Below are 21534 nucleotides of genomic sequence, written 5' to 3' on the forward strand. Positions count from 1 at the left end.
TGAAAACTCGTGGCAGAAAATGAATGAGTGGAAAGAGCCACGGTTTGGCAATTTTGTGTTGACAGCCCAGCTGGGGCAGAGGCAGACACGTTTTATTTACAGTCACGCCCTTGAGGGCGCGAAAAAGCGACACCTACCGCATAAAATGTGTACCCTGCTTCTAATGGATTTTTTACCATTAATTTTTACGATTTTTACATAACACCGCAAAGATAGAAAATGAGGAAAATGGTAGCAAAAACGAAAATTTGAAAGTCTATATCTACTGCCAGCAAAAGATCAATACTTCTAAAAACTGGTATTAATATACGTGTGAGAGGAGCGCTTACTCTTGTGATTGCTATTAAATTAAATCTATTTTGGCTATTTACATTGGGCGACTATGAAGGGTATTAATTTATCAAGGGCGACGTTTACTTCCTCGACACCAGTTTCCACACGAAGGACTCTGAAATCAAAGTGTGCAGATCACTCAACATGCAAACACGATATCGTTTGAAGCACAAACAAGGAAAATGGAAGGAAATGATGAAGGCATTCAGCATGGGGGAAAATCCAGAGCAAACGTAATATGATATGCTTTTCGAATTTTCCGGAATTTCCGATTCGAGAGTGCTTTAACTTATTTAGAAAAAACAAAAGAAATTAATTATCAGTCTACACTCTGCGCAGCCTACTGCGCCAATTCCTCCGCAAATTTCATGATTGGCGCGGACGAAAAGCAGTAAGAAGTCCCTACTTCTTGTATAGGAAGATCAGTCAAGTAGTGAAATTCCCATGGGCTGACTTTTATCCACACAATACGACCGCCAACAATGTGACCAACAAAATTTGTCTGGAATTTAATGTCATTGAATTCAATGGATGTATGGACAACATGAGTTGTGGATTCGCGTACAGCGGTATAATGTGTCAGTCAACACCAGCTCATTAAACTTGCTACCAATGATAAACATTAAAAAAGATTAATAGCCTTTTGATAATTCAGACGAATTATCTGCTGGGGCCATAAGCTGCCGAATAAAATTCTGGATAAGTTTTAGTATTGAATAAATTAACGCGTCAGAGTTGTATGCTCCCGGTGCTCCTGGTTAGTGGGTCCGTCATCCTTCCGCAGCAAAGTTTACCAGAAACAGACACTCATAGTTAGAGTATGTATCTGGCCTTCATTGGTATCTTTACAATAAAATAAATTTAAAAAACTCATAATTTTTCCATCCATTTTCAGGCTTGGTGATAATTTTCCAAAAATTGGTTGGTTATTTCTCTTACTTTTTGTCATCATAATTTGTTATCCTTTCCCTATATAGCGATTAAACTTTTTGCTATAATTACTTATAAAAAATGACTGGAATTGATATATAGAGTTCATTTTTGTTTAATGAAATTCAGAATTCTGCTAACGTCATGGGTAAAATAATCTGCTTCGTATTTTCCCATCAATAACATAGTACAAATTGAAAAACGAAGAACAATCACATTAGGCTTCTCTGAATCAAATCACACTCGTTGAGTCCCAATTCTAAATTAGACAGATCTGACGCAGAAAAATTGAGCGATGAGAAAATCCATCTCGGATAGACTGGGCGCCGAGTCAGCACGATAGCACCCCTATAATTCCAGTGTTTTTGTCCTTCTCGCTAATCTATCATTGCCGATGCAGCTGGCGGAGCGGTATAGCGGCTGGCGTATCTCATTTTTAATTAGCGTGGAAAATCCGGCTCTTCTTTTTTCGCGCACGAAGCGGAGAAAAGCTGCTGGCGTTTGTGCTCTTCTCGGACGAACAAGACGTCACTAATGGGGCGCAGGGCAGGGGCTTCTACGCGCTGCTGCTGAGAACGCGTGTTTTTGCCCGCACCTTATCTCCTGCAGGCGGCCGGCAATCCATCACCGGCCTGCTCAGGAACGCAGGCAAAGGGCTTCAGTTCCCAGTCGCCCTGGCCAACTCACTCAATTGACCCATCGAGCAGGGGCTGACCCATTTTTCGCTTCATTTGCGCTTCTTCATGAGAAATTCCCGACCCCCTTGCTGCAGCTTATCCGCTTAGACGTTGGCGAAAATTAATTTTTCAAACTCAAATGACAAGGATCGAAAAGTTCGTATGACGGTAAGGAATTCTCGCAGAAATAACACTCCTGGTTTTTGTTCAAAGCATATACATTACAACCAAAAGTGCGACCATTCACCGTGCAATTCATGTCTGGCGCTTGAATCAGAAAACTCAAATATTCAATTTAATTTTCGGAACATTAAAATTATTCATAATTTTGCCCCAGTTTAGAAAACATGATGTTTATATGTGATTCAAAAATGTAGAGAAGCATATAATATATATTATTTCGACTTTTAATTCCAACATATTTATTAATAATACTTTATAAACATAATTTACCACGAAACACGTATTTTTAATTTGTATTCCAAAATGGAATGGATGTTATAATCTAGATACGTTAATCTATTTGACTCTTAAAAATGAGATCTAAATCTCGCCAAGGCAATTGTAAAAATATTGTATTGCATATCCCATTGCTTACAATAATATTTATCAAAATGAAACTTAATATTTAATAGAGGTGTCAGCCGCGAGAATTAAGGCGCCGGCTTCGAGACCGGCTTAGCCGAATTTTTTGCCAGGTGGTGGTGGCTGGCCATTTTTACTGGCGGCTGGCGCTGCTGACAATATTTTAAACGTGAAGTTTGATAGTGCTTACTGCTTAACTGTCCAAAGGGTCGGAAGACATTTTTCCTCGTGCAATTTTAAAATTTTGACCCTTTTTCACCGGTGGCTGGTGCGGCTTGCGCTGCTTGGCCAGATTCACGGCGGCTGGTGGCTGCCTACGTGACCCAAAATTTGCCGGCTGGCGTGGTGCAGAGACTAAAAAATATTTAAATTAGAGGGTATAACCAAGAGTAAAAATTAACGCAGACAGGGGGCAAGCCTCAAGCGCTGGTGCGGAGCGGGGTGCCAACCCGCCTCAAATCGAATCAGGTGCTAAAAACGCGTGACGCCATTTTTCACTCCCTAATGCAGGCAAACTAATTTTTAGGTTTTCACGCTTGTCGGCTTTCCCGTTTCGCAGAAATTTTTTGCATTATTTCACGCATGCACGAAGCAGAGTGGGAGCGACGGTGCGCAAAAGCGACGTCGGATAATGCGAATTTATCGGCGCCGAGCGGAGAGCCAGCGGCCGGCCAGATTGAGAGTCGCCGCGCATCACTTTATTGGATTCTTCTCCCGCCAGCAGCTCAGATCTGCGGAGCGACTGACAATTCCATTTATTGGAATGCGCGTCGCCATAAAAACCATTGTCATGCTGCTCGCGCGCGAGGTGCCGCCGTCGCTGCCATCATCTGGATACATGCGATATAAAGCGCGCCACACAAGAAATACACACGCACGGACAAACGGACACATTAACAGTGCAGCCCGTCTCGGCCATAACACATTCGACAGTTTTTTTCTTGGGGTTGGGAACTTTAGTCGGAAACAATTTTTTAGTATATTATCCACCAAAATCTCCAATTATTAGAGAATGATACATCTGGAAATGAGTATGAGGCATTATTCTACATTTGTAATAACAAGTAAGCATGTATAAGTATTGAAAATTAGTTAACACATCAGTAATGAAACCTATTTTTCAAAGGCAAAAGTCCAGACTACTGAAAGAGAATATTGAAGGCCGAAAAATGAATGACAACTTCAGGATTAGGGATTTTAAAAACTTTTTAGCTCTAATTAAAATGATTTTAAATCTTCTTTAGACCCTAAAACCACTTACGAACTATCCTGGACAGCTACAAAACGCTTAAAATGATGACAATGATACATAAACAATAAGGATTTTCGTACAAAAAATCAAACTTTTCCAATTAGCGTGATGATAACTAAAAATAAATTAATCCCTTAAGAATTGTTGTAACTTGTAAATTCTAGAGCAGCCATGATATGTTGATTAAATATTTGGTTACACCTTTTCATTAATTTAGATTTCAATGTTAAATGATGATAAGTAAGCAATATTTGACTCATTTTGGTCTTTTGATAACCAGGTTGATTAAACCTTTAAATTTTGAGTGTTTCAGGAGTATTTTTCCTCGAATGGATTAACTTAAGATTGTAAAAAATATTTACATTATTGATAATTTCATATGGCTATTGTACCCTATCTTATTCAAAATTACAGTTCTCTTTCATCACTACTAAATCAGATTTGAGGGATACATAAAGGATATGCGCAAACATTTTGCTATATAGCATTAATTTATTTTTAAAAACACAAAAATGGTTGAAGTAAGCAAGCATTTATGGTAAAGCAGCTACGAAGGCCCACCTCTGTGGAGGGTAGGCCGGGAGTAGCTCAGACTAGAAGATCGCCATTTCATACAATATATTATCACACAACACCATTCACATCACATTAATCTTGCCTTGCGAACGGAAACTGTGCCGCCAAGCAATCATGCGTTTGTTGTGGGATGTTGGAGAATGCAATATATTTTCAAATTTTAAAAAAATTAAGAAATAAATGGAAGTTAATTTTATAATTTCCTCTTCAATATAATGAAAAATAAGGGCTATATAAGATTTGAAAACTCGCAGAAAAATAATAAAGCGTTTATATTTGCCTTCAAATGTACTCGTTGTGTGTTTTGGTTGAAATTAATGCAACTTCCTCAGGCTGTTTACTTTCCGTGCTTCTATATAAATTTCCTGCTCAATTATTTCTGTAGATAATGCCTGCAAGGTCGAAACAGCTTGTTATATGTGAAGTGAGAATATTGATTTCTTCTGCAATATACTCCAGGCCACCTATTTTTTATGCGTATGCGGGAAGAACCATTATGAATTCCATGTTACAAACACTTATTATACCTATATATAATTTTTAATTGAATGATTTATTTGAAAAATATTTAATGCATTTAAATTGTAATTTAGGTACCTTTCAGTGTTTCGCAGCATGGTTTTAAACCAAAATCGGCAACAAACTTTGAATTGGGCCTTAAATAATCTACTCAGTCACAAGAGATGGACTTTTAAACCGTCCAAAATTCCCGACCCTCCTACACTTGGTGCGTTTGATGTATTATTTTTATTTTTGTAGCACATACATGACAATATTGAGGGACAGAAAGGATGCGATAAAAGGAAAGGCTGCTGGCTGCGTGCCTGCGTGGGATAACCAAGCCTCTCTTGGCACCCCTGCATCCATTGCCAAGCTGCCAATGGACAAAAGAGTCACGCGCGTGCAGTTGCGCGTTGTCTTCCCTTCTTTGAAGTCGCCGTGATTCTCGCCGGAATTTGCAATCCCACTGACGCTATGCGATTTCCTCGTTTTTTGCAGCATTTTACGGCCCGTCATTCTAGCCGATTCTCTTCCTTGCTTGTGTTATATGAAAGAGTCACTTCTTGTGTGCTTGCTGCGTGCGTACACGTGAGCCAAAAGCGCCTTCTATGACGAATTTTAGCTCTAAGTGGAGCTTTGAGAGGGAATTAAAAAAGTCACAGAGATATAATGTTTAAAAAGAGTCGGTCGATGCACTTTTATATCACTAGAATAATTATAACAACACTTTTTCCTGCCTATTAAGAAGGAGAATTGAAAGCAAAACTATACATAAGAAAGAAAATTTTAAAATATGGCTCTACTCACTGTCAGCGCAAAAGTCTGAGCTGATTTTAGAGAAATTAAATTTGTATATTGAAATTAAAGAAGGAAATTAATTAAATATTAAAGGCTTAGCAGTAATTTGCCACACATCGCACAAACACCACCTTGAAGTTCAGGACTGTCACCATTTTAAAAATAATGGTCAGGTTTCAACTTTTGGGGATCACTTCTGTTTATTCAGATCAAATTTTGCTTCATTAAAAATAGTAACAATCGAGCACCCCAAGGGGCTTCGTTCACCAATATATATTAATTATTTACTTGTTTTTAATACAAATTAATATATTTTCTTGTTATTTCTCATTGAATGATAAATTACAAACTTTATGAATTATGCACCAAAGCTTTAAACAGATTGCGCAAACCATGTTTCAAAATTTAACGAGACTTTTAATTTATCTTTAGGCACGTGAATTCGAAGTTGCAAGCTTAGCAAGACCGCAGGCATGAATTATTAGTGCACGTGTGTGCGAAATAGAGCAAAATAGTTCCAAACGGCAATTATTTTGGCCTGTGCAGTGGGCATAACTCTTTCGTTTGACGCTGGCTGAATTAATAACGGCGCGAAAAGTTGATGAGGCTGCTGCTGCCTCTGTGTGCGGGTATAAATCAAAACCAAAGTCACCGACGAGTACGCGCGACGAGACACTGGCAAGCAAACAAACAAACGACCAGAACACACATTCATCAAGCGATGGCCGTGACCGACGCAAAATTTGTCACAACTGGAAATTGAAAATAGCTTAAAATAAAAATACCGATGGCAAAAATTTAATAATTTTCGCTTAAAAATTATTCAAATATAGTTAAAAAATAACAAAATACATAAGAGCTACACCCTTGTTTAGCTCATTTTGAACCAGGGCCCAGGTAGACTGTACCCCAGCTATAAAATCGCAAATCTAAGAGACTGACTATTGACACCTCTCGTCTAAGGGTGCATCATGGCTCTATTAAGTCACTTTGATAGATTGATAGTCACCGGGCTATGATTTTATACCTTTTGATTTTATTAATCGCGGCTGACTGGGATAGGCACATTTATCACGGATGGACTTTATTATAAAATATAAGCCTTTTTCAATTCAATTAGGAGAACGATAAGAAACCAATTCAGTCAACCAAACTGTTTATGATATAAAAAAGAACAGTTATGAAAAATTCCTTTTCATCAGGTGAGTTGTAGGAGAAATTTTCAATTTGCTTATATGGTCAGGAAATTTTAAATAAATTGCAAAAAGATATGAACAACGGGAAATATCAATTGTATCAATGGATTGCTTTTTTCATAGCTTAGTTTACCCTTTTTCTAAGATGGGCAACTGGGCAACCCCATGAATACGTGAAAATTAGCTTATAAATTATGTTTTCATGTCGTACTGAAATGCAAAAATGCTCAATTAGTTAAATCACTAGAGTATTTATTATTCTTCCCAGCATTTGAAATTTCAAGTAATGCCTAAAAGTTCATCGTTCACGGTTAATATCACAGCAGACTAATTTTTCTCCATAAATATATCGCAAAATTAAAACAAAATAAGCATTCAATTAAAAACCGTTTTACATCAAAAGAGAACGTTGTAATATTGTAAAAACATTATTCCTCGATTTCCAGTCGTGTCCAATGAATGAATTATTTCCATAATGCGCGAACTGGGCAAGTTCGCCATAAATCGCTCGGCGGATCCATTCCGTCGGACACCGGCGACAGGTGGGGGTGGTGGCTGAAGGTTGGGTGGGTGCAGCGGACTTGAGTTAATTACTTATTGCGGTTGCAGCTAACGCTATGATCCGCCGCAGCACACTTCGCGCACCGAGCTTTGCGTCGGCGGCAAATGCAATTTCTGCTGCTGTTTGCACCGCGCCGACGACCGACATTTGGCACGCTCCGACGGCTTATTACCCTGTTCGGGTGTACAAAGCCGACGGTTTGCGCACTGCACGTACACCCGGCCATGTCAAACACAGGCTAACAGAGGCTCTGATTGATTCGGCGCCCGCCATCGCCGCCGCGCTCATACTGTGTTTGCATCGGCGTTGACACGAATATTTGCCGCTGCTCGATGCCCGGCAATCGAATCTGTCCGCGTCGCTAATGGCATAGATAAACACTTTTGCTGATTTCGCATGCCATGCTAACTGCCATTTGAATATTTATAGCGGTCATGCACTTTTGTTTGTGTCAATTGATCTGCTACACCGTGTTTTGTCCAATCGTTAATTTCTGATACTCGTTAACCACCCAAACTTGTCCAGTCAAACAAATGGGCTTGCCAGTTTGGCAGCTCTAGTGTCCAAACATTTGGTTAAGCACACCGTTTTAGAGAAAAAGGCGTGCTATATGGACCAAGGATATTGACAAAAATATGCAAAATAAATAAATAATATCAAACGACTCCACAATAACAATGAAATTAATATTTATTCCTACTGTTATTGTTTAAAATGTTTTAAAATATTTGAGGTACTTGCACTTACTATGGAAGGCATTCTAAGCAACACAAAATACTGTTAATAATACATGGAAATAAAAAGTCAAATTTCTGGAAAAATCCAGCGTGGGATGAACGCAAGAAAATACGAAATTTTCTTTGGTTACCATTCAGCGCCCTTAAGTTACAGTTTATTCTCGCACCTGCTGGTTATGACCAAATAATTATTATTGTTTTTGTGAGAATTAAAAAAATTTCATATTGATTTGTATTGCTCTTGAGAATGCCTTCCCTTGTAAGTGTGAGCATAAATTTAATTTATTTTGAAACCATAAAACTCTTAAGAGACATCTGGGTGCGAATAAATTAAACATTTTTTAATCATGATTTCCTTGTGACTATGGAAATGCCTAATTTTGTCAAATATTAAACTTCTAAATTAGTATCTTCAATATTTCGAAGTATGGTTCCCACGGCTTTCCTTAATTAGAAACCGTTTCTTGAGCTGCGACAGCGACACACTCTAATCAATGGAAAATGGGTCTTGCGCTTTCTTGCGAGGTGTGGATTAAATCATCGGTTGCCATAGCATCCCGGCAGTTTTATCAGCGCAAAGCTGCGTGAAGACTAATTACACCGGGAGCGCGTCTCCTTGCACCAACGGGATTGCAAATGTAATAATCTTCGCGAGCAGTAACCCCCATTAAAGTATGACTGCGTGATGAAGATAGTTCAGTGCAACGATGCCAACCTATCTCGTCCGCCGGCAAGCGGACGGACACGCCGATGCGAATTTTACGGCTCAATCATTTTCGTCTCTTCCAGGGTCACTGATAACAGCCTGAAAATCGCTTGCTCTTTAAGATAATTTTGGATTAATCCTCTCTGTAAAAAATATATATTTTAAGTCTGGAGCTATTTTAATTTAACAGATTTCCTAAAGGTTTTTTGTACCAGGATTTTAATAGTTATTTATGCATTTGATATTTAGCTACTCAGGCAAAGTTCTACTAGTTTACTGTAGTCATAATCGCTTCCACGATGGTCATTGAAAATTAAATTATGCAGGGGCTGCAAATTATAGTTTCATTGTTGCTTAGATATATATATAAAGATTCTTTACCAGGAACGGCGTCAATTTGATTTTAGTTTTAGATTTACTTGTTGCTTTTGGTTCGTAAAATAAAAATAGCATAGGTTGAAATTCAAAAGACGTATCGGCAAACAATAATTTTATACATAGTTGGTAAATCAATTAGTTATCGACAAAACAACATTCAAATTTTTAACTTTACAACAATCTCCAAAAAGGTGTCTTCAACACTTTCTCATTCACACATTCAGACGGCGAAATCATGCAGTGCCAAAAAATAATCAACAAAAGTATTCAATTACTCGTTACCCGCCCATAAACACTTATTTTGGGCGTAGATAAAAAATGGGAATCCCTATATAGTTACTTTGTAGCCACAGCAGGTTACTTCAATGTGACTCTTTAACCCCTTGATTGTTAAAAATCATTTCACGCACCCTTATAACTTTTCTTTTGAAGACTAAATTGTTTTTCTGGCTAATGTTTTCCCCTACATCCACTTTGATGGTCAGATCACGATGCAAGTAAACCACTTAATACGCAAAACAGGGCAGAGAGCAACCAAGTTTATCACGTCTTGGACAAACATTGGCTGTAAGTTGTAGCACTATAGTGTGCTTGTATCTCGAGTACACAGTGCGTCGCACTAATAGGAAATAACTCAAACAAGCTCGACGTGCAGCAGCGAGTAAGCGGCTTATCGTCCGGCACTATATACAAAGTTTATCACCCTGCTTTGCACCGAACTTATAATATGCGGAGATGCGTTTTGCACAGATCGACTTAATAAATTTTTAATTGGCTTGGAATTTGCGTTTTATGACTTTTTTATGAGCTGCTGCTAGCTATCGTTCGAGGTAATAAAGACGAGGTGATCAAAGCAATGGAATTAAATAAGTTTAGCTCAAAATGAAAATAAATTGTTCAAATTTTATTGTTAAAATGCATTTGATTGGTTGATTTCTTTACTGATTTTCTTAATCAAATCATATTTTTGCTGGCTTTAAAAAACTAATTAAAAATTTACTTATATATGTCTATCTAGCTGTTCTATATTTTTTTGCAATGTTCCCAGCGGTAGCTAAGAAAAAAGACAAAAGATAAATGCTCAGGTGTAAACAGAGAGTTGTTGAAGTTGTTGTGACTTTCCTAAGAACACGAGTGAAGACTAAAAACCCTATGCGTATGTGTTCCTTCTTCTTGGAAGTGCAGCAGTAAGACGCACGCGTTTTTATCACGAGATGTGTGCTTTGATTAAAGTTGTGTCGCTTGTTTGCTTGGCAAAAGAGGCACTTGACATCAGAAAAGAATAATATGAAAAATCCCCAACATTGTAATTTCGCATCCGCCGCCACGAATGCGCGGCAAACAAGATTTGCAAGAGAGAGAGAGAGAGAGAGAGAGAGAGAGAGAGAGAGAGAGAGAGATTGTTTTGCTGATGTTGAAACTCTCATGACTTTGTGCGGAACTTTCCATGAGGGAAAAATGAATTTTGCTCGATTATTTGGTAAACAGCGATGATAATTTTATGCCTTATATATATGCTCAAAACCCTTATGTGCGTTTCCCCTGAAAAGTTCATTTTTTTACAAAACATGTCAAAAAAATGATGTCAGAGTGAGCGTTATTAAACTTAAATTTATATTAATCATTAATTTCCAAATTTTATAGTGCTATTTTTTAAAAAAAAAATTCCATGCCAAAATTTTGTTTTTCTTGAGCCTATAATCTTAGTTGCAAGCTCTCTTACCTCCCGGTACCTTACACCATATACGCACAGGAAAACTGTTGGTGGTGCAGCTAGTTGCCGAAGGAGAAGATGGACGACGGCAACACGTCGGAAATTTTCATGCAAATTATATCCTTTTGTGATAAATTCGGGTGTGCCGGTCGGAGCCCAAGGAAATACCTCCGTGCAGGATGCTGCCAGCTGCCTTTCTTGAATTCCAGCACACGCAAGAAATTTGCAACCTTTGTGATGGAAATACGCAGCTAGGGAGACTGCAAGTAGAGACGATGATTGGAAAATCAATTTTGAGGTCACGCGGTTATTGCTCATCGTACGCTGTGTGGGACGAACAGTCAATTCTAAAGCGAAATTCAGCAAATGCATAAATCAACTTGAAAGTTATGATCGTGAATTTATATGCGGCCAATTGAACATTAATTTAAAATTTTCAAAAATTTGAGGAAGACGATTTTGTATTTTTCAATCTATAACTACTGAACATATTTTATCACATGTTTAAAAAAACAAATGCACCCAATCTTTTCATAAATGTGAATTTCTTCTCTTTTAGTTTTATTTAATGCGATGGTATTGTTTTGGGGAAAATACTAGATTGAATTACGGTTAATAAATTTGGAAAAGATACATATTAATCAATAAATGGAGGAAATACATTTTTTCTGACATTCATAGTATGAAAATTTAAATTACTGCACACGCGTTAATTAAAAAATATCAGAAGCCAAACAGTTTCTCTGAGTCAATATACGGTTTTTGTCCCACTTCATATACAAGCTGGTAAAAATATAGTAATTTACATGGTACAGATAGATATCTCTGGCAAAACAAGGTTGATAGAAAATCCCTGCTGCGGTCGATTGGATCTGTAAGACCCCAAAGCATCGAGTAGCAAACACAAATACAAAAGTAGCGCTCGAAATTTGAGGTAATTAAAACACGGTGCGGTAGCAGCGGAAAGGGAATTCCGCGAACATGTGCGTATCCTCTGAAAAGCGCAAGCAAACTATAAATTGTGCGCGCCGCCGGCCGACGAAAGCGGCTCTCTTAGCATTTTGCCAGTCAGAAAGGCATCGCAGAGCAAACCCCCGGCTCACGTCGCACCGTGGATTTAATTAACATCACCTGGAATGAGAACTCGCTCTTTGTTTTATTGTTGGTTGAGTTTCACTGCAATTAATTTTATCTGCCAAGCAGCCACGTAATTTCATCACATGGAAGCGCTCCACGCGGTCGAAGCTGCTATATATATATATGCTTTCGTGGAAGGGTTGCGTCAAAATCTCCAATTTCAGAGTTTGTCAGATCTCTCTGTTGTTGGATTTGGACTACAAAGCCTGCTTTAAAGTGAGCCAAGATTAAAATCTAAAAGCAGGCTCCTACAAACATCCGATTTAAAATCAAAATTCTTCAAATCCTTTAAATTAAATTAATGCTCATAACATCATCATTTTATACGTTTGCTACATGATATTTATGTTTTGTTAATTCTGAATTTGTCTAATATATATATATATAAAAAACTAAAACCAAATGTGATATACGTGGCGCAAGAGGAAACCATGATGTACGCAATACATAATATATGTTACAGCAAAAACCCGGCTCCGATGTTTAACAGCATAGATTCCTGTTGAACAGCGCGAGAACATACTGCTCCCGATTCCGCTAACAGGCGATTGCAACAACAAATTAAGTCAGGCTATTTATTGTACGAGACCAATTAATTTGTTTGCATCGTTCGCAAGGGCTGTTGATGCTCCACTTGATCTATGCAAACATACAATTTTTCAATGTGCAATTGCGCAAGAATCGGTTTCGCCATAACCACATGATCGCCCATTTTCTCGCTTGACTGCAAGTGCATTTCTGTCTGCATTGCGCTGTATATATTTTTGCTTGAGTTACACACACGTAAGCGCCATACAATATTCACCACCTTGAGTGCATATTCTGCAGGAGCAATGTTCCCATTGTCCTTGAGTATGTGCATGAATAATATATTCCGTGCACTAGTTGCACCCACTGTTGATGCAGATTCTCCTACAAAAAATATTTTGATGGAAAAAAGCTTGCAACGAGGAACGACGATTCGTGGAATTTCAGGAACATAATAATGGTGCATATTTAAGCGAAGGAACCTTTTTATTTAAAAAAAAAAGAAAAAGCCTTCTGTGTATCAACATGAAATAATAGATTTTTATAGCTTAAAGCAAATCACAATTAAAAAATTTAATCATTTGATTTAGGGAGGAATACATACAGCATATATGCATCATTGCAAGACGAGAGTTTCGAATGCCATTCGCGCGTCTACAATTTATTTCCACTCGAGTTTGTTGGCAGTGGATTCCTCTCTGCAAACTAATTACGTGCAGCAACAAATTAAAGTATGCGCCGTCGAAGCGTTTGCTGGAAGAGCGAAAGCGCAAGACGCGCGGAAAAAAAACGAGACGGCCATAAATCGACTCGCGTGCCATTATTTTATTGCCGCCTTCGCCAATTTGTTTTCGCTTTATTGCCAAACGCGGGCTAGATCGCGGACGACGATAGACGGGCCAAGGAAAAACGTTATTCCGCCCGACAACGCCACCGCGAAACGCTTTTCCGCAACTTAAATTCAATATTTATTTCCCCTGATTGCTTCTTGCGCGAAATTCAATGCAATATATCACTGTCCGGTCGAAAGATTTACTGATGCATGTGTTGGTATACTAAAATTTATCCTAAAAAATGCTCTTGTGCGTGCGTGTAACTTTACTGTTTCGCTTCTAGCGTGCTCGTGCGAGCATTGGTCACCTTTCTAAAATTGAAAATATCACAATTTGAAAAAATAAAACGATAAAATATTCAAAGGGTTAGTTAAATTTTTGTTGATTTAATATACTATATTTAAAAAAAGAACTGGTACAAGTTCCACACTAAGACTTCCGTCAAATAATTGTTTCAGGAGAGCATTTGGATGACAGGGTAAAGTTTAGTCCTCTTCTTGCTGTTTGAAGAATTCATCATCATTTGTTAGCGTTGCAGACGTTCATTTGCTAATGTAAGCCTGAAGGAGGATGGCCATGTTGGTGGCACAAGATCCTGCCGCCTGTTCGTCGAAAAGCAATTCAGATGGTAAAATTACAATTTTAAATCAACCGGGTATTACCATAAAGAGCAGCTCTCTGTCAATGTTGAACAGACCATTTGCTGTGAAGCCGATTTTGTTCCACCTGACTTCCTCCGCGAACCAGTACACCTGCAACAAAGAGGGGCGAAAACTCCGTCGTGTAAAGCAGTAAAGCGCGGGCATAAGAGAAATGACGACGGCGCAAAACTACTCTACTTGTTCTTTTAGCGAATTGCAGACGACCTCGTTGCTCACTCGCACCAATAAAGCGGCCATTTTATTACTCTGAAATATCAGAATTGCATCTTTTACTGCACAGATCAGCCACTGTATTTTTCAAACCTCCAAAGTGAGTCTGGTGGTGCACCACACGTAGCTAAGGAGCCTCAATAAGCACGCCAGGGCCGTGATGAGTCGCACCCAGATGCTCAGTGTGACATTTTCAAGGCTGCCTTGACCGAGAAGCAGGTTGCAAATGATCTTACCGGCTTCGAACAAATTGTTCTGGATGTGGACGCTCGTGTGGATGATGTACATGAGAATAAATACGCCAAAGTAGCCATTTGCGATATCGCAACACTCAAACACATTGCTGACCATGAAACGCAACTGGTCCAATTCGATTGGCGTCGATTTTCTTATATTTTGGTTTATTTTAGAGAACATTGCACTGGCTAGAAAAATGACGCAGTTGAATTGACTACTGATGCAAGCGTAAGTGAACGCTTTCATGTTAAACAGAGTGTATTTTAGTTTGTTAAAGGTATCTAAATCATTACTCATAAATAATAAGGCGCTGTACACGTTGAATAACATCGGGCACACGATGACAACAAAAATGCACTCGGCGTTCAAAATGAAATCTGCCTTCAATTTTAGCTGTTTACAAATATCTGCCAGATCATTCAAAACCATTGTATGCGTTTTAATGACGATGAATATAAAGTAGAAGTTTAGCATGCAATTGATGTTTGCGACCACTTTTAGCGTTGTGGCTAAATAGAAATGTGACTTGATGAAAAGATTAAATAGCTGTGCCATTTTCAGTAAATCAATGCAGTAACACATAATCAGGAAAACTGTGCTGAAAAGCTGCGCCCGCTTGCTGACAACAAATTTACCGCTATCCTTGCTTAATTTGAGAGGGAAAACACCAAAATATTTTGAAAGAGTCCAAACTGCGCTCAAGGCTCCGATGTATACCATGGTGATGACAAAACTGACACTAAAAATTTCCATTTCGTTGGTTTTTCCGTGCATAAAAGATCAATACATCAAATGATGATAGTCAAAAGTTGCAAAACACGCTTTTTCTTGTGCATATAGTGCAAAATAAAACGTCGCCAAAGCCAAGAAGTTTTCCTTGACCAAGTAAATGGATTTCAAGATTAATAATAAATTTCGTACCTCCTCTTGGAAACATTCGTTGTTGTTGCTACTCAAAAGTCTGGAAAGCCCCTCTTTCAGTTTGTTTGCCTATAGTGTAGATTTCACATTAGTTTAAATTGTCATAAAATATTTTCACTGCATGATTACCGCCAAGGAGACTTTTGAGCAGTGCCAGAAGTACAGAAAAAGTTTACTTGCATCACATATTGCCCAAAACGAACTCATCAAGAGGCAGTCCAAACCCTTCCCATCAGTCAATAATGAATACACACTGATGAGCATTAAATAAATGTCCTGTTGTAGGAGCACATTCAACGAAACCATTACAAACAAATTAATTAGACCGAAATGATCATTCACTTTCGCAACTATAGTCACTGTGAGTTGGTACACTTTTCTTGCTTTCTCCAGATCAATAGAACATGTTGTTTGATTTTTACAGCTGTAGAGAGCTTCGTCAATGAACTCAAAAATTTGTCTGGTGAGCCAACAAATGATGCAGAAAAAGGTGGATGTGACGCTAATGCTGAAATTTCCGTAATAGTAGCAAAAATTTTCAAAGGTAAAACTAGTTTGCAATGAAGAGAAATTAATGTAGACCACAGTTGATATTGCAAAGAGGCATGTCACAGAAATTTCAAATTTAGCTTTGGGCACGATGGTAGCTCCACAATCTAGATAAATTGAAATTAGAGTGTTAAATAATTTTGCCAAATTCTGACTGTTCCACACAAAAATTATAAGTGAGAGGAAACAAAGCTGGTGAATGACATCAGATATTAATTGCATCACGAGCGATTCCATTCCTAACTCTTCCAAACCCATGCTAGTTGACCCACTCAATCTCTTTATCTGAGATAAATTCACACAGAACACGATGAAAACGGATACTTTGTAAAGGATTTTGCTAAAAAGTAATGTATCTGAAGCTCGACTAAAAGGGAACGTTCCAAAAGCCGGCGCAATTTTGAGGAACACATTCAGCACTCGTATTGATTGGAACATTTTACATGGGTAGTGTGTTTCCACTTAGACGGCTACGAATGAACTAACGAACTCCAGATGATAGTCAAACTGTAGGACACGTGAAATTATTGAACCACGCGTCAAAAGAAGTCAAACTAATTTCCTAACGTCTTTACACTCAAGAATGATTGAAACATGATTGCAACATTTGTTATAATCGAAGCCGCAGCCTGCAAATTGAATGAGCAACATAAATTATTTGTCAACAAAAGTGAACTTTCCACTAACGATGGCGATCATATTGACATCAATCTGAAAAACGCCGCACGCTGAGAGGCTTGTATTATTCAAGGCCGTCTCGTGAAACAGACTTATGATCTGCAATTTAAAATTAAGTCATTATAAAGTTTAAAAATAAAAATAATGTGTTATTTACGTTTTTATTTTCTATTCTGTTGCTTGGATCAAGTTCGTTGAACATTTTCCTTAATCGAAGTTCAATTTGGTCTATCTTAATTAAAATAAAGGCATTTTTTTTAGAAACATATTACATGAGAATCAGTAAAAATGTATCTACCTTTATCTTCACTTGTGTGCTTCCCAGCAAAATTGCAACCGCCCGGACACCATCATCTAGTATCCAATAAAAAGTGATCCGTTTCGCAAAACTAACCATTGAAGCTCTATCCACGCCATGAATGATTCTGATTATAAAGAAAAAATCCAGGTGAAGATTAATATGAACAAGGACCAAATAAGTCAAATTGTAGAATCCGAAAATTTGATTTAGCAAATTTTTCATATCGTGCAGTTCCCTCAGTCGCATCCTCAACTTTTCTATTTTAGAAGACCGTGATTCACAAATCTTAAAATATTTTAATTCGGACATCACTAAGTTGTATCCTACTTCAAGCGACCAGCAGCAAGAAACAAACTGAAGAGCAATCATAGAGAATGTTGAGTATCTTAAAAAGGTTAGAGCGGCGTTGGCAGCTTTTAGAAGTGCGTTTGAGCACATGTCACATGGCTCGTATTCGTCATTTATCAAAGAGAAATACACGTTGAAAATGTCGCTCGTTGTGTGGAGGAAAAAGTAAAACGTTGTCAGCAGTTTGCCGCGCTGAATCTACAAAGAACAAAAAAGCAGCGTGTGTAATTTCATTGAATGAGTTTAACACGTGAATATAATTTAAAGTGCTGCATGTAGAAGTCACGAGTAAATGCCATATAATATCCCAAAAGAAAAATTATTTCTGGTTTGAAATAATCATTTTCAACACCCTCTATTGGCATGGGTTCTCAGACTTGATGGAGGGGTTACTCTAGTAGTCCTATTTGTCACACCTTTATAATATTACGTAAAAATTCCTCAAATATCCTATTTTGATGGACTCAAATTTTTCGATTTTTTTAAAAATAAGATTTTTCAGAAGAGTAATAACTTTTGCTTGGATTGAGGTATATACATTGGTGTCAAAAGTTCACTATATTTGACGCCAAACTAAGTCACCCTTAATGACCAACTTCATAGGTCAAAGGTCAAGGTCAAGTTTTAGTAAATTGTGTCTCATATTTTAGAGTAGGACTGCTAGGACAACCCCTCCAGCAAATGTCATCTTAATCTGAGGACCCATGCCAACAGGGTGTTGATAATGTTTATTTCAAAACCTATTAATTATTAATTTTTATTACTCTTGAGTCCCTTAACTTTCAAATTAATTACGGAAAAAACGCAAATAAAAATTCATTAGGATTAAGTTTATATTGTACCTTTGTATTATTTATCTTCAAACTTTGCGCCCATTGGCAGAACAGGAGCAACTTGCGGTACTTGCCCTGCAGCAGCATCAGTGCGACGGCGGCGACGTTGGCTTGTTGCGCGGCGTAGGACACGATACGCACGATTTCAAACGACTTGGCGTCTGACCTGATCAAGGTGGAGAACATTTTGTAAGAGACGAACAGGCTGCTGAGGCAGAGCACAATGACGCAAAAGGCTGTGTGTAAGAGGGAGTTTCTCGAGATGAGCAGAGCGCCAGACCTGCCGCGGCTTAAGGGCATTACGCCCAGAATCCGCGACAACGCAAAAATCGGGCCTTCCAAGAGCATTCAAAAGTAGCCTGCTAGGTTTGACACACGCACACATACACACAAGCCTTCTTTTGCTATCAAATATTGCTTTTCATCTTTCATGGGGTAATGATGGTAATCGGCGAGTCTTTAAGTCTTGCTTAACAGCTTGGCCGGAATCGATCACGCATAATAATCACCAATGACGCAACTTTTACTTAGAACACAGTCAAATATTCAAAATTGTAGGACAAATAAAATTGGTACCAATTTCTGTTGAATTTTTAAATGAAATGAATGAATTTATTCAACGCAGCCATGCCTGCGACACTACTAATCCTACAATCATTTCTATCAAGTTTCACAACTCGCAAATTGAATGGATTTGTAAATGGTCTTATATTTATATTGATCCAGTCGTAAGTTCTTAATTTATGAACAAAATTTCGAAAATTTCAGTTATTCATTAAATAAGAGTGGCATTAAAGCTGGAATAATTAATGGTTTTGTTAAATTTTAACATGTTTTCCATATTATTAAGCACAAGCACAATTTGTCTCATAACATTATAATAATTTTGTTACATTTTATCAATATTATTGACACTCTCGCATTATTATCAGGCTTGCATCTCTGAAAAAATTGTAAATTCAGTTATTGTTATTACTCAGCGAAAATTCCGAGTGCAGTAAACATAATCAATATTAAAATGCCTTATTGTTAGCTAACTTGTAGCTTTACTTCTTGTCATGAGGCGCAGACGTTACTGCCAGTCGCTACGCGCATGTGCTTACATTATATTCATTGTATCTCCACCGTATGAGCATGGTCCGGTATGGTCTAGTGGCTAGGATACCTGGCTCTCACCCAGGAGGCTCGGGTTCGATTCCCGGTACCGGAATCTTTTTTCTCTTTTTGATTCGATACAATATTACTTGTATTCTTAATTTATTGTATTGTATTCTTAATTTTTGTAAGATAAATCAAATGGTGGCGCAAACTCGGTAAGGAATTTTTAATCGTTTTCATGCATTAAATTGAGGCCATCTCACAATCGCAAGCTATTCTTTTTTATAATGTATAAAATCTTATTTTTTAATTTGTAAATTAATTTAATAAAATAAAATAATTAAGGTCAAGTAACATAATAATTTACAGAGCTCAATACCTAAAATTAGAGGTCTTACTTAGCCAGGCGGCAAATTTTGGTTGAATTTAACCTAAATGCACAATGCACCAGCGCCACCGGTCAAAATTACGAAAAAAAATCAAAGTGTCCGAGAAAAAATGGCATCTTCTGGCCCTTCAGACCGTCAAGCACCATTTAACTTCACTTTTGAAAATGTGCCAACCACTGGCAAAAAAAAAAAAATGCTCAAAGCCGCCTCCGCCGGGCAAAAATTCAACTGCAGGCCGTTCAACCGGACACCGACTAAAATTATGCGGCTGAGTGAGACCTCTAGTTAAAATGCATATTTATGTATTGTTCGTATTGTTTAATGCTGTTCAGTTAAGCTGACCAATGCGTATTAAGCCCCCGCAGCTGCAATAGGGTTATCTTTTTCATTAAAATCATTAAAATTATTAAATTTCCTCTATCCAAAATTTATAGAGTTGTTCTTTTTTACCACATAACATTTTTTTGCCTCATTAATAAATCTTGCTTCGTAGAACTCAGCAAAAAAGTGCGAATGGTTAAAGACGATTCCGGCTCATTAATTAATTAAATGGGTCATCGCCGCTCGGTCCCTGGGCGACCGTTTCTCGCCTGCTTTGCCAGCACTCGGCGCGCCCGTCTGCGCTCGAAGCAAAAAGGTCTCATTCGCATCGTCGTGTGGCCATTGTGCACATTATTTCGCGGCGCGAGTGTGACGGTCTCATACACACACACAAGGAGAGAACGAGAACACACAGCGCAGCAAGTAGTAGAGCTCGGTACGGCCGTCTTGCTTGTTATTTGCATGGAGATCCATTACCACGGGCGCAATAACAATAGCAATAACCATCGTGCGCACCCTGCTGCATGCCACGCGTGTCTATGTACTCATGTAGCAACACTACATATGTGGCACAAACTGTGTACACATGCAACTAGCAGTATAGCCAGCGAAAAATGTATAACTGCGCAGGGAACCCCAGTATGCAGTAGGCTCCAGGAAATGAAAACCAAAATCCAGGCCAAGGGTTAAATTGAGAAGTAGATTACTGTGTAACCTCCCCATAAAGTATGGTGGGATTTCAGACAAGAGAAAGCGGGTGCAAACGTGAATTTTATTCTATAGATGACGTCGAAACTGGTCGATATTTAAATCGATGAAATTAAAACAAAGAGAATGAAGCCTGGTTTTAATTTTTTCTTAACATGAATTTTATGTTTGGATAATATGTAAAGTAATGGCGGAAGTGTAGTCGACCTAAAGACGAATATATGGCAGAATATGAAAACGGGTGCGTATAACTCGCATTGCAATTTGCAATGCACCCCTTTGGATTTCGAAGGAATGCGAGGGCAGTCCGTCTCGTCAGATTGCACCTGTGAATCAATTTTACGGGACAAAAAATATCGAGTGTATGGACTTTCCTTACAAGTTAATTTCTTTCTTATCTCTCACAATTCTTGTTTTACTTATTGTGAGCACTGTAATTTCAGTAGGCAACATTATATTGGATAAAATAAAAAATGTGTCAAGTGTAATAATTACTTGTAGGCAAGATACCATGGAATTTGAGCATGATGCACGTGAAACCCTTGTAAGCCTTTTTAATTTGCTCTTAATCATTGAAAATAATAAAATAGTTAACATTTATCTCTCAGTATCTGCGTTGCAAATAATTAATAATTTTGCACATAAAATTAAATGAAAAAATAGAAAAACGTAAAAAATATTATAATTTCATCTAATACCACAATTCATTTCATAAAATTGAATTCTTTCTTTTCTATTCTTTTTGCTGCCAAAACAACTTAATTAATTAGATTTAAAAGTTTAGAGTTTGTGTTTCTTGATATAGCTTTATGTTCTTGAGAAAGCACAATGCATAT

General features: G+C 37.9%; 1 protein-coding gene and 1 non-coding gene across 10 annotated transcripts; one reads left to right on the forward strand and one right to left on the reverse strand.

The window, feature by feature from the left end:
* Window positions 1-13800: 13800 nt before the first annotated feature.
* On the reverse strand, window positions 13801-18539 carry LOC135936742 (putative gustatory receptor 28b). 9 transcript variants are annotated; one of them, XM_065479679.1, is made up of 9 exons: window positions 18192-18539; window positions 16999-17547; window positions 16858-16932; window positions 15603-16799; window positions 15474-15542; window positions 14409-14518; window positions 14283-14351; window positions 14106-14195; window positions 13801-14045 (listed from the first exon to the last, which is right to left on the reverse strand). In XM_065479679.1, the coding sequence occupies exons 5-9, from the start codon at window positions 15487-15489 to the stop codon at window positions 13986-13988; spliced, it is 345 nt and encodes a 114-aa protein (XP_065335751.1). In that variant the 5' UTR covers window positions 15490-15542; window positions 15603-16799; window positions 16858-16932; window positions 16999-17547; window positions 18192-18539; the 3' UTR covers window positions 13801-13985. The 9 variants fall into 9 exon arrangements, 4 of the variants coding, with proteins under 4 accessions (XP_065335751.1, XP_065335749.1, XP_065335748.1 ...); XR_010574382.1 differs by lacking the exons at window positions 14283-14351; window positions 14409-14518 and having other exon boundaries at window positions 15603-16651; window positions 16710-16799; XR_010574379.1 differs by having other exon boundaries at window positions 14106-14518; window positions 15603-16651; window positions 16710-16799.
* A 781-nt stretch (window positions 18540-19320) lies between these two features.
* Window positions 19321-19392, forward strand: TRNAE-CUC (transfer RNA glutamic acid (anticodon CUC)). The gene has a single exon. It is a non-coding gene; the product is annotated as a tRNA-Glu (tRNA).
* Window positions 19393-21534: the final 2142 nt, after the last annotated feature.

The sequence above is a fragment of the Cloeon dipterum genome, chromosome 2 (assembly GCF_949628265.1).
Source record: "Cloeon dipterum chromosome 2, ieCloDipt1.1, whole genome shotgun sequence".
NCBI classification, from domain to species: Eukaryota; Metazoa; Arthropoda; class Insecta; order Ephemeroptera; family Baetidae; genus Cloeon; species Cloeon dipterum.

Excerpts from the sequence above, each read along its gene's own strand:
- LOC135936742 (XM_065479677.1), bottom strand. The coding sequence starts at position 15,326 with ATGCACGGAAAAACCAACGAAATGGAAATTTTTAGTGTCAGTTTTGTC. Across the intron at positions 14,196-14,282 it reads GCAATTCGCTAAAAGAACAA|GTGTACTGGTTCGCGGAGGA; the intron begins GTAGAGTAGTTT and ends TCTTTGTTGCAG. Across the intron at positions 14,046-14,105 it reads ACAGAGAGCTGCTCTTTATG|GCGGCAGGATCTTGTGCCAC; the intron begins GTAATACCCGGT and ends TTCGACGAACAG.